The following is a 12,301-nucleotide window of genomic DNA, read 5'->3' on the forward strand; positions in this document are numbered from 1 at the left end:
TATCAAATATTAAATAAGTAAAATATTATGATTTAAACTTAACTTGCAATTACAAAATTTATGTCCAAAAAGTAGCCCCGTCAGTTCACCAACTCATGGTACCAATACCCAAGGAAACATGAAACATGAGCTAGTTTCCACATATAATTATGTGATGGTCAGGAAACATGAAACATGAGCTAGTTTCCACATATAAGTATGTGATTTTCCAATTGTCGCCATCAAACATTACCAATTGTCATTTAACTGTCGAGATTAAATATTACCAATTTTTGTTTAATTGGTGTGATTTTACGTCAAATCACAACCAGTGACAAAGTAAATAGTTGACGAGATTCATATGTTATATTCTTGTTCTTGAAATGAAATAATGTCAAATCCATTCACATCAATTTGTGAACTGATGCAACAGGGGAGTATGGATCGTTGAAAGTTGCAACATTGCCAGGTCGAGAGAACACCATCTGCTACCAACACCCGCAAGTTTTTGCACAAATTTCAGAATTTACAGGTATTCAAATAACAGTTGCAACAGTACAAATTTATTTATGTTTGTTTGGTTTGGGAAGTTTTACATTATGGCATTGTTGCCATTATGCTTCTGCAGACGACAAACAACAGTGTGCTGGTTTTGCAAGAAAGGCATACCTGATAATCTGCTAAGGTAAGAGTTTTAAATCCTGCTGCACAGTACACAAAATAGTAATCCCATGTTCTTATAAACTTCTCGTTGAAGCCCATTTTTAATATATCCCTGCACACATGATGAAGCAAATAGTACATGTAACTTAGTTTGAAATAAACTGGCGAACGCCAAATAAATTGCTCGTTCATTAATTTGCATTCTTATTTATGTTTTGCTGAGCAGGTGACAAGAATTCTGCCTTCGGTTTGAATGGAAGTTCTTCCTCCACTCTAGCAGGGTCCGAGAGTAATGCATGCCTATATTCTCCACATGCTCCACACTGAATCATTAAAACAGTAAGTTGTAGATCAGTAATGAACTTTGCCTGCAAGAAGCTTACTTGTGAATTCGTTACTTGGCTGGAGCTGAATTGAAAGTAGAATATAGGGTTTATGTCAATGCAGTACAATATCTCTGTTACCATTGATGGGAATATATTATATATGTAGAAATAGGAAATAAGTAGGCGAACTTCCTACCAGAGTCTAGATGCAGCTGCCATGGCTGAGGTAATTCTGCTCAATGAAGGCAGGCACCCCCCTGGGAATATATATTCTTTGATGAAGTCGGAGCTTCTTCTGTACTCATCATATCTTTCATCGGCTATTGAGATAAACTGTTTGCCAATTGACAGAAGATTAACTGAGATTAAGATTCGAGAACAATTAAATATGAATAGAGCAAATGAAGGAACAAACAGACAGGAGGACAGATTTCGATATTACATCATGACAAGAGCAATGATTATTGACATGTTGGATAATGGAAGAAAAGGGCTAGTTGCAATGATAATGTAATGTGCCTCTAGTTGGAAATCAAGCGTAATATACAAAATACTGAGGGAAGTGGTAGAGAACATACCTGCAAAACAAGAAGACCATTTTCTGCTAGAAGATATTCACATTTGCTGAAGAAGGTCTCTATATATTCATCGCCTAGATGCTCTATCATCTCACTGCGTTCATGATGTCAAGTACACAAACTCAACAAGATGTTAGCACATAAACAACTTTTGAAAGTAACTGTTATAAATGTTCAGCTCAACAGTTATCTCTTTGAAGTTTTACCATGAGATTATTCTGTCATATCTGTGAAAACCGGGTAGTTCTCTATAATCCCACAGAAGCAGGGTTATTCGATCCTGGGATAACAGGTGCGGTACAAATTAGCAAGCTTTGTCTTCCTATGATTAAACAATAATCTAAAACTGAACAATGACAAACCCAAGCACAAGGGAGCACAATTTATGTGAGGACTATTGCCATTTTCAAAGATTAAAATCCATTCAAAAAGTTTTTGCTGGAACACATTATAAGCTCATTCTTGAAAATGTGAGATGTACAAAACATCTCTTTCTTAGTTTGGGTTTGCTTGCGAAGATAAATAATGCATTTTGTCTTTTGGTTCTTGTAAGCTGTCCTATTATTTTTGGCTAACATATTAAAATATGAATTCTTTAATGTTCCCAATTAATTAATCTTGTCAACGGGAATATCAATTTTTGCAATTTTGGCAATTGGGAGATATTTTGGCGTTAAAACTTAGGAAAAGTGGGTTGAGGAGACACCACTTGATTCTTGGCAAAGAGGAGGCCTCAAACATAAGGAAAAAGTAAAAATTAAAGTGTTGGTGGATGGTGGGGGCCACCCAAAAAGGGAAATTCGTACCCTTAGCAACTCGCACTTGTGGGAAAGGAGGTATAAGGAGGAATTTGAATTTGGTGGAGCCCACAAGGGAAAGGGACCAGCAAACATAAATAGAAGGAGAAGACCTCATTTTGGGACTTTTTTCCAATTTGAGAATTGAACTCTTGTACGTTTGAGCTGCTGAGTTAGGTCTACATTGTGCTGTTCAACATGAGGTTTCTGGGCGGGAATCTCATCTCTTCCTTTGGGGGACTTCGAGTGCCATCCCTAGGAGAGTTTAGCATACAATTTGGGAGCTGATCTCGAGGCATTCCAACAAATTATGTGGGCAGACTGGGCGCAGAAGAGGAACTTGTGCCCCTTGGGAGAACCAGCTTCTGTACAGACACTCCCAGTAGTTTTCTCCTCTTTCTTTCAAATGTAGTAGGGAAAGTAGTTCTTACTCTACAGAATACAGCTCCTCTCACTCTCTATCTAAGGAAGGGAACTTCTTCATAGCAGCAGCATAGTTTACATAAACTCCATCATATTTCGGGTTTTTGAGGGCTTTTTCCCTTGGGATTTTGCTAGTGATTAGTGGTGATTTGCAAGTCTGATTTTGGGGGAATTTATGGGAGCGAATTGGGCAACTTCTGGGCATGCACAGAGGGTCACTGGTTGGCCTATGTAGGAGTTAGGAGGCAAGGGGATTTGGTGCAGGAGGGAGTTGGAGAAATAAGGGAAATTTTAGGAGGAATTGGGAGGGATTTTTGGCATGACTTGGGGGGATTTTGGGGCAGATTCTACAGCAGTTTCTAGAGGTGCATATTAGCTTGGAGAGTGGGTATTTTCATCCTATTTTGTGGGTATTCTAGAGCTTGGGAATTGGGTTGAAAGCTTTCTGGTTTTTGTTGGTCATAAGGAGAGAACACAATAAATGAAGTTTCAGAATTTTCTGAGTACTAGAGAGGGAAAAAATCCAATTTCTCTTCCAGCAATAGTGGTAAAGAATTCTGGGCTAGCGCAGGTCATGGAGGGGAGCTCATTCAACACTTGGGCAATGTGATTTCCACCTCGGTTTGCCTTTGCTTGTTGTAGCAAGCCCGGGTTCATCTATTTTCACTCATTGTACCCCACTTGATCAATATCATAAAATGGCTCAGTGTTTTTGGTGCAAATTTCTAATGTATCTGATATATTTGCTTGTGTGTTAAATTTTTGGTTGCATGCCTATGATTTAGTTTTGTTATCATTTAATGTTTCTTTTAGGAATATTACAGTGGTATTAGAGCATGATTTTGGCCAGTTGTGGGTCTAGATCATGGTAATGCCGAGTTGTTATTATTGGGCTAAAATTCCCGAGGTTGAAACACTAGTCCAACATTATTCTTCCGATTGAACTTGTGCCAAAAATGTCTCAATAGGAGAAACTCCTTGAGAAATTTGAAATTTATAGTAGGAATCTCACAAGACTGGTGGAGTTGTTCGAAGAATGGGCATCAACAAAGGCAGTAAGAAGGAAAAGCAGTTGCAGACCCGCAGGTGAAGAAAATGAGGTTGAGCATGAAATTTCTCAAGAGGCGGATGACACCAGTGGGTGTGAGGAGGATATAGGTCGACCTAGTGTGACTTTAGGGTCACCACTAGAGGAGAGCACCTTGGTGGCACAGGTTGAGGTATCAACAAAGAGAGTAGAGCACGTAGTCATAGGACCATCCATTGACAAGATGTCACTTAGCACAAGGGTGTCCACCATCGATAAGGTGCCATATGTTGTTGAGGTATCCATCAATGAGGTGTCCATGGCCATGTTTGAGATTTTAGGTGACAACAACCACCAACAGATTGAAGATGTTCCAGGAGACATATCCACAGTTGATGGGGTGCCAGGAGACACAAATATGCCCACCATTGATGAGGAGCCAGGAGGCATGTACATTGTTCATGAGGTGCCAAGAGACACAGAGTTACCTAGCGCTATGACCGAGTTTGCAGATGTTAGTCGTCCATAGCAGTTCCATCAGTTCTAGGTCGGCCTTCTGGCATTGAAAAGGAAGGCCACTACAGTGCGAGAGACCATTTTGTAGCAGAACGAGGAGCTAGAGGGCATGAGAGTGGTTTTTCCGAGTTAGTGGCCAAGTTGGTTCGTGTTGGGGAACCGTTGGATTCCCTAATGGTACTGTTGATCACTGGAGTGACACCTGAAGATTTTTTGAAGACTCCATGCCGAAGGATGTACCAAAGGTTGCTTGTACCATCAGAGATCATAATATCACTAGAGTTTTTCAACTCTGCTTCTTCTTCTCATCTTCTTTTATTGTACCCAGATTCCACAAGCCCTACGGGGAAGTGATGCTAGTATGATGAGTTTGAGTCATGTAATAGACCTAGGTAACTTGGGACCTTGTCATCAAGTGAGTCTACTCTGGGAGGTTTTTTTTTCACTTGGTTAATTATCATTTTCTTCCAAGAATTTAATAATTAATTGAGTTTTTTCCTCCAAGAATTCCTCCAAAGCCGGAGTACGGTTTGAAGGAGAGGCCTTGGGTGAGTTTTAGTGTCTAGAGTCATTGTATATTACCATACTTGATCACTCGTAAATTTTTTTGGAATTTGGTTAAGTCTAGTGGGTCATTTTTTTATTTCTAAAATTTCTCATAGAATGGAAATTGGAATAAATTTTGAATGTAATATGTAATAAGTGATGTTTAGACAAATTTTATGGAGTATGTGTGCTCAAAATTACACCTCTCGCCCACAACTTTCTATTATGACACACTTTGAGGGGTAAAACATGTGTTCTAGACCCTCAAAACCCACTTTTCCTAAGTTTAGTGAAAAATGTGGCAATAAATTGAACCAACAATTAAATAAATGGAGAAAAATAAAAATCCACACATGCTAAATGATGTGGAAATGAGGTGGAAAATCATTGAGAAGTTAAAGTGAAGTTTCAAGGTGATGTGGACTCCTAAATTTAGGGAAAATACATTTGCTCCAAAGAAATCAATTTTTATGGAGGGAACCACGAATTTCTCAAGGAAAAATGCATTTATTGAGGAGAGGAATTTGAATTGGCTTAATGGGTCATCATTTGGTGGGATTTGGACTAGAGTTCCACTAGATATGAGTGGAGAGTGGTCTCCCACCACTCCACTCCCACATACACTTGTCCTTTCTTCAACGAGTTTTCCTCTTAAAGGATTGTGTGGGCCTCTTTGGAGGAATTCGAATGGCACTTGGGGGAAATCAAATTGCATGAAGGAGCCTTGGGATTGTCATCATCACACTTGGCACATGGTTTTTTATTGGGATTTGCTCCCATTTTTCTATATAATAGATCTTTGAGCTCTTATTTTGTATCATTTGTTTACTCATTTTGTATAATTTGTTTACTAGCTATTGTGCTTGTGGAAGCACTGCTGCTTTGTACATTTTCAAGAGTTTTAATAAAAAGACTTTGGGGGTCCATTTATGGGTGTTTTTCCTTTGGAGCATGGTGAATTGTGAGCTATTGGTATAATTTCTTCTATTTATGCTTTGAGTTATTTCAAATTTCCATACACTTATTGTAGACTTGCTATTGCAAAGCTAGAGTATTAGCATTTGATTTTGGAAGTAGGCTCTAGATATTGAAAGTTCTAGTTCATTTTCACATAAATTTCTAGAAGTTTCAATCCATTGCTTGCTTATCTAAATCTATATGGTATAATGTGTGATTGGAGTATTGTAGGAGAATCATTTTTGTTGAATCAAACATGAGGGGAAGTCTTTGAGAGACCAACCCACTCTTGAGGCACTTTTAAAGGAACTCTCATTCATTATTTGGATTTTCATAGTTCATCTTACGGATAAGTGTTCTTGCAGGGATTCGTTCGACATGGCTTGTATACAAGCAAAACATTTCATAATTTAAATCTTTTCAAATAGTGCTTCATTGATTTTATATTAGCTATTTGGTTTCTTGTACACTATTTGCATTATATTCAATTGTTTCACATGTTCTCTCTACACTAATGGTCTCTTGATTTTGCAGTCTATGTTGGAGTGTTGGTGATAAGAGAATTGAAGAGAAATCACTCAAACTCTAACCATTGTCTTGTAGGACCTCCTAAGCTTATTTCAAGTTCATCTTCTAGGAGGTCGTGGGCATAGAAAGCTAGCTCCTCTCTCTTGCAAACCTTCATTCACCATTGGAGGCTAAGCTTTGGAATACCAAGAGACATTTAACTCCTTCAATCTTGAGAGAATTCTCATTGTACTTAATTTAGTTTCTAATTTTATCTTTCAGGAAGGAAGTCTAGTGTTTGAAGAACCTCTTATATTGTAAATATTCCTCTTGAAGTTTTACGTGAGACCTTTTGGGAAAGTTTCTCATCTTTGTAACAATCTAATAAAAAACTTAATTTTTCTTGTGGGAGCTTGGGTTTCACCGAAGGCATCATTTTCTCCTTATTTAGAAGGAGAAACATGTGGGTGGATTGATCTTACATTGTTTTTCTTAGTTTTCATTTTTGCATGTCTTAGAATTAACACAATCTCACCATCACAATTTAATTTTCTAAATTTAATTTTGCTACTAGTTCCCATTTTATGCACTTGAAGTTTTGCTTTTAAGTACAACTTGGAATATCATTTTTTTTAGCAACTTACTTCATTATGTGCAAGCATTTTAATTTATGTGGCAAAGTTGGACTTAGTTACTTTGACAATTTCTTCATGCTTGCCTCACTATAGGCTCATTTGGTTACTTTCTCATTCATTTTAAGTTATTTGCTCACTTTGCAAATCTTTTATACTTTGAAACTTCATCTCATTTCATTGCTTTAGTTGGTGGATCATTGATATATCATGTGTTAAAGAACTTGCTCTGAGCAACTTACAATCTTATGTGCTTATGAAGTTATGTTCTTGTATCTTGAACGATTTTGAGCAATTATCTAAGTTATCTCATTGAGCATATTTCTATTTACTTGAAGCATTTCCTTTTACAAGTACTAATAAACTTACTTGCATTTCATTTAGGCATATTAGTATAGTTGCATTTTAACTTAATTTACCTCTAAGCATAAGTTTGGTTGAAATGCATTTCTTAGGAACCCCTTTCTTTCATCAACTTGAGGGACAAAGACCCTCTTATGTGGTTAACATGATGACCTTGCAGTCATCAGAGCCACAATCTCTATAGTGCCAGAGGAATCAGGTGTGTTGGGTAATCCAAGGAAGGTATCGTTAATATAGCCTTGCCTGTCTTTCTTTGGACCCCTTCCACCACTCACATAAGAGACTTGTTTCAAAACAGTGGAAAGAAATGTTAGATCTAGAATAGGCATTTAGATTAAAATTAACCAAGATAATTGCATTTAATCTTACTTCAAGTGTTTTTTATGCTAACACATTTTACTATTTTTACTTGCAAATTATTTCATGTACTTTTCCTTGATGCAAATGCTTTAAATTGATTATCGTATTTAGGCAAATATCATCTTGTTTCACTTTTGCAAGTAAAGTTTAATTTGTTTCCTCTGCGAGTTACTCTATATTGCTTCCACACATGTTTTAGATTTGTGAATGATTATATATTTTGAAAGCATTTCTTGAAAACAAATTTTATATCTTGCATGTGATATCATATTCATGATAACATCTTGTATTTGATTGACAAGGTTACTTGTATTTCAATTTGAAACACTTCATTTTTATTGAGTAAGTATTATTTATTTTAAGCAATATTGAAGGCACTAGTTTTATGTATGCAAATATTTTATTCATGTGTTGATGGTTATATATTTCATTTCACATGGTTCATCATATTTGCTCATAATCTTAAAAGTAATCCAATTCACTCTAACATCTCCCAGAAACCTCACATCTTTCTTAACTTAGTTTTCCATTTAGGGACCCTTAACTTACCTAGGAGAGAGCTTAAACGGAGAGAGAGTTGGGAATAGGTGACATTCCCATCTCTTAAATTTTCCACCAACCACACCCTGTGGGGTTAAGGGTTTTTTTCACTAACTTAGGTGTGTGTGACAGGCGACAACATTTATTTTGGCGTCGTTTCTGGGGACAAGTCCTCTTGTACCTCGGAAATCGACTAAATTTTGGTTTTGGCATTTTGGACTTTTAAGATTAGATTCTTGCTCAAGTGGCGACTCCACATAATCCAAATCTTGCAAGAGTTTCTACTAGGAGGCATCCAAGAAGTCTAGTTAGCCCCACTTTTAAGCCTGAAATGGTTTTCAGAGACTCTCTCATGGTAGACTTCTTGCTAATCTTTGGAAAGAGGCTATTTATGATATCCATTTGCTTTTTCAATAACAAGTAGAGCCAAACATCATGAATGATCTTTTTTCTCCTTGTGATTTTACTAACATAAATGACTATCCTCACAATATCCTTGACAAGGCTATTGAAAAGTTGTTTTTCTTTCAAGGTAATAATGCCATTAGTGTTGCATCACATGTCAAGAATTTCAATGTTTGCATCTTCAAGTGGTGTAACACTGCTAACTATGAGGATGTGAAGATGAGACTTTTTGTTCTCTTTTTAAAAGAGGATACTCTTGATTGGTTCATTGCGCAACCTTCTAACTCTTATGATTCCTTACAAGCTATCATCAATGATTTCATAGGAAAATTTGGAGAAAAGAAAGAGAATAGGCACTTGATCAATGCCATTAGATTTATAAAGAAGAATGAAAATGAAACCGTGGAGGAATTCAATAAGAGATTCAATGATTTGGTAAAAAGCATGCTTGCTACTGTTAAGCCTCCTGATGAGTTTCTTTTGTGCTCATATTTAGATGCTTTTAATTGTTGATACTACCTATGAGTTTAGAAGGAAAGAGCTTGCAAATTTGGGTGTAGCTCAATTTGAAGCCTTAAAGATGGAAAGGGCTAGAAGGGAATCGGGAAAATCTGATATTCCTGGTTTCAATAGAGGGTCATCAAAGTCTCATGATTCTAAGGGGAAGGCAAAGGAAGAAAGTGCACATGATCCTATTAAAGAATTAACCCAACTTATTAAGACAATGGAAGCAAATCACACTACTCAAATGAATGCCATCCAGAATAGATTGGTGGCCATGGAGAGGAATCAATCTGGGAGATTCCAAAATTGAGGTAATGATAGATGGAAAAAGAAGGGACCTCCAAATGAGCATAGGCCTCCAAACCCACTTGAGTCTACTAATTTAGTTGATGATTTAATCCCTTATTGTAGACCTTGAGATGAGATGCATGATGAAGCCACTTTCCCTTACACAATAAGGATTTTAGGAGGAATGGCTGGGACAAGTGAGAAAATTAATGTGGTTGGCAAAGAGCATCATTTGTCCATGGAAAATTGGATGGGAGTTCTAGAGAATAACCAAAAGATAAATAAGAAGTCTCCATCTTCCCATAGTATGAATAACTTTGAAGAGACAGATAGGATCACTGAATTGTATGGAGAAAAGCCTTCACCAAAGCAGATGTTAGAAATGGCCAAAGATAGAGAAAGGGCAATAAATAGGGAAAGAAATCAAAATGCCCATAAACATTTCACTCCACCTACTGTTGATTTGGGGTGGCATCGGATGTGCTCTAGCCATGAAAATTGGTGGAGAGGCTAAAGCACATGAGTCTCCAAAACCCAGAAATGGTTTGGGAAGATTTTAACCGGTTTGGGAGATATTAAAATAATTAATATTTTTAATGGAGTTCCTATTTTAGGAAAAACAAAATATTAATGGGTATTAATATAAAACTGGGTTAGAATGTTCCAAAAGTCATGGATCAAGCCAAATCTAATCTTAGCCGTTGATTAGAGATTTAATCTCGGTCGTTGATGGACCAACGAGAAAAGTATAAGAAGAGGCTTGAGGGTCAATTGGAGAACACACCAGAGTGATCAATCATTCTATTCTCTAGAGCGGGGTTTGCTAAGAGAGATAGAATCAGTGATCAGCACTGAGGGGCAGTGAATACATAGTAGAGAGGCAAAGTTGGTACCAAAGAGACAACGTAGAGCCTAGAGAGTTTGATGTAGAGGCAACTGGGTGCTACACAGAGGCAGTTGGGAGTTGCGCAGAGGCAGTTGGGAGCTGCGCAGAGACAGTTGGGAGTTGCGCAGAGCCAGGAGAGGCCAATGTGGGTGACGCAGAGGCTTCAGTAGCTGTGCAGAGGCGGGAGGCGGGCAAAGCTGACGCAGGGCCAAGAGGCAGCGCTGGGAGGATTTTCGTGGGATAGACTGGGTGCTAATGAGCCGGGAAGGGTGACGCAGTCCCTATCAGAGTGACGCAGAGCAGTGGAAGCTGCAATTGTTGCTGGGGATCATTCATCCAGTGATTAATCAGTTGGAATATCTGTCTCCGAGGAGAGGTACTACTACCGAGGGCATTCTTTGTTAGGTGAGCCATTTCTGGCACCCTGGTTGTATTCTGTAAATTGCATAATAATAAAACCCTCTGAATAGCTGCACCGGTTTTCCTGCATTGTGTTTTTCCGGGGACATTGGTCCAAAAATAACGTTGTCACTTGTGTGCTTGTTTTCTTTCAGTTGATGATCTGTAGATGTTGATACTGTACTTGTGTTTATTTTTAGTATTTACATGGTAAATAACTTGTTAAGTAAGTAAACAAGCAGGAAGAAATAAACCAATTAGTATAGGAAGAATTTCGAACGGGTTAAACTTAGAAATTCCAACATAGTATCAGAGGGTAGTTGCAGATCACAGGATAATTGAAGGCATCATCTAGCAGAGCAATAGCAACAAATTCAGCTGTCATGAGTGACAAAGCTGATCCATGCAGAAGGCGACAAGTGAAGGAGTGACATAGAGAGACTGTGTCATCATTCTGGGCCAGAGAAAGGTAGCGTAGAGGCTAAAGGAGGCAGAATCAGGCTTACGCAAAGCCACGCAGAGGCCAGGAGGGTTGACACAGTTGGATAGAGGCGTTGATTTGCTGGTGTCAGGATTGCGCAGAGCCAAGTGGCTCAATCCTTCAGTTGCTATGGTAGAGGTTGCGGGTAATTTTCGGGGCAAAGTTGGTGGGGTACTGTGGTCAGAATAGTACCTAACAGGGCAAGACCAAGGAGGAGGGATTTCCAGAAGGGAAACCGAGACTCAGAGGGAGTTGAACCGAGAACTTCCAGACGGGTATTCGAGAGACTTAGCAGGGGTCGAACAGAGGACTTCCAGGAGGGAAGTTAAGGGACTTGGAGGAGTCGACAGAAGAGCAACATAATGGCTATGAATGGACTGAGAGATCAGGATAGGTTGGACGGAGCATCCAACTTCGTGGTCTAGAAGGCCAGGATCTTGTCCATTCTAGACAGATATCGCATCAAGGACTTCGCCTTGAAAACAATAGCGATCCTAGTTGACCCAGCTGAAAATGAGAAGTACGAGGAGGCAATGGCTAGGGCAAAGTGCATCATTCTTGATGGGGTCAGCGATCTTGTGGTTTCGCATATTGCCGAGAAGGACATGACAAATGAGATGTGGGATGCCTTGAAGAAATTGTACCAGCATACTTCCGTGCAGAGGAATATGTTACTTGAAAATAAGTTGTGGTCATACCAGATGCAAAAGGGAGAGCAGATAGATGTCTTCCTCGGTCGATTGAAGGAGATCTATGACCAACTAACTTCCACAGGGGCCATGCCAGATCAGGAATTAACGATGAGGACTACATTGAACGCAGTCTCAGAGGATTGGGGGTATTTGTCCAGAGTATACTGGGCAAGACAAGCCTTCCAGATTCGGAGGAATTGTAGGCGACTCTTCGTCAGGAAGAGATCAAACAGTGACCAAGGCGCGGAATAGCGACAAAGGGGTCATAATCAAGGAGGAGGAAGAAGAGGATGCGGCTCTAGCATCTACAGGAACGCAGGAGAAGGGAAAGAAGAAGGACCTCTCCAAGATCAAGTGCTTCCATTGTGGGGAATTGGGTCATTTTGCGAACCAGTGTCCTAGGAAGAAGAGTAAGGGAGAGGCTTCTGAGAC

At 38.9% G+C, this 12,301-nt stretch overlaps 1 protein-coding gene and 1 long non-coding RNA gene across 6 annotated transcripts in view; one reads left to right on the forward strand and one right to left on the reverse strand.

Annotated features, from left to right (window-relative positions):
- Positions 1-212: 212 nt before the first annotated feature.
- Positions 213-12,301, reverse strand: part of LOC149227721 (uncharacterized) — a 473,804-nt gene continuing 461,715 nt past the window's right edge. For all 4 annotated transcript variants that reach the window (XM_089377894.1, XM_089377896.1, XM_089377895.1 and 1 more), the window contains 6 exons: positions 1,753-1,826; positions 1,547-1,640; positions 1,165-1,301; positions 885-965; positions 649-754; positions 213-464 (listed from right to left, as the gene is read on the reverse strand). In XM_089377894.1, coding sequence (XP_089234020.1) covers positions 384-464; positions 649-754; positions 885-965; positions 1,165-1,301; positions 1,547-1,640; positions 1,753-1,826 — 573 coding nt within the window. In that variant the 3' untranslated portion in view covers positions 213-383. The remainder of the gene's footprint in view (positions 465-648; positions 755-884; positions 966-1,164; positions 1,302-1,546; positions 1,641-1,752; positions 1,827-12,301) is intronic.
- LOC149227722 (uncharacterized) overlaps positions 384-12,301 on the forward strand; it is a 410,007-nt gene continuing 398,089 nt past the window's right edge. For both annotated transcript variants that reach the window (XR_016247818.1, XR_016247817.1), the window contains exons 1-3: positions 384-511; positions 608-664; positions 869-981. This is a non-coding gene — a long non-coding RNA (uncharacterized LOC149227722). The remainder of the gene's footprint in view (positions 512-607; positions 665-868; positions 982-12,301) is intronic.

Source organism: Pinus tabuliformis, chromosome J (genome assembly GCF_031772625.1).
Source record: "Pinus tabuliformis cultivar Carrire ecotype Pingquan chromosome J, CPIR1, whole genome shotgun sequence".
NCBI lineage: Eukaryota > Viridiplantae > Streptophyta > Pinopsida > Pinales > Pinaceae > Pinus > Pinus tabuliformis.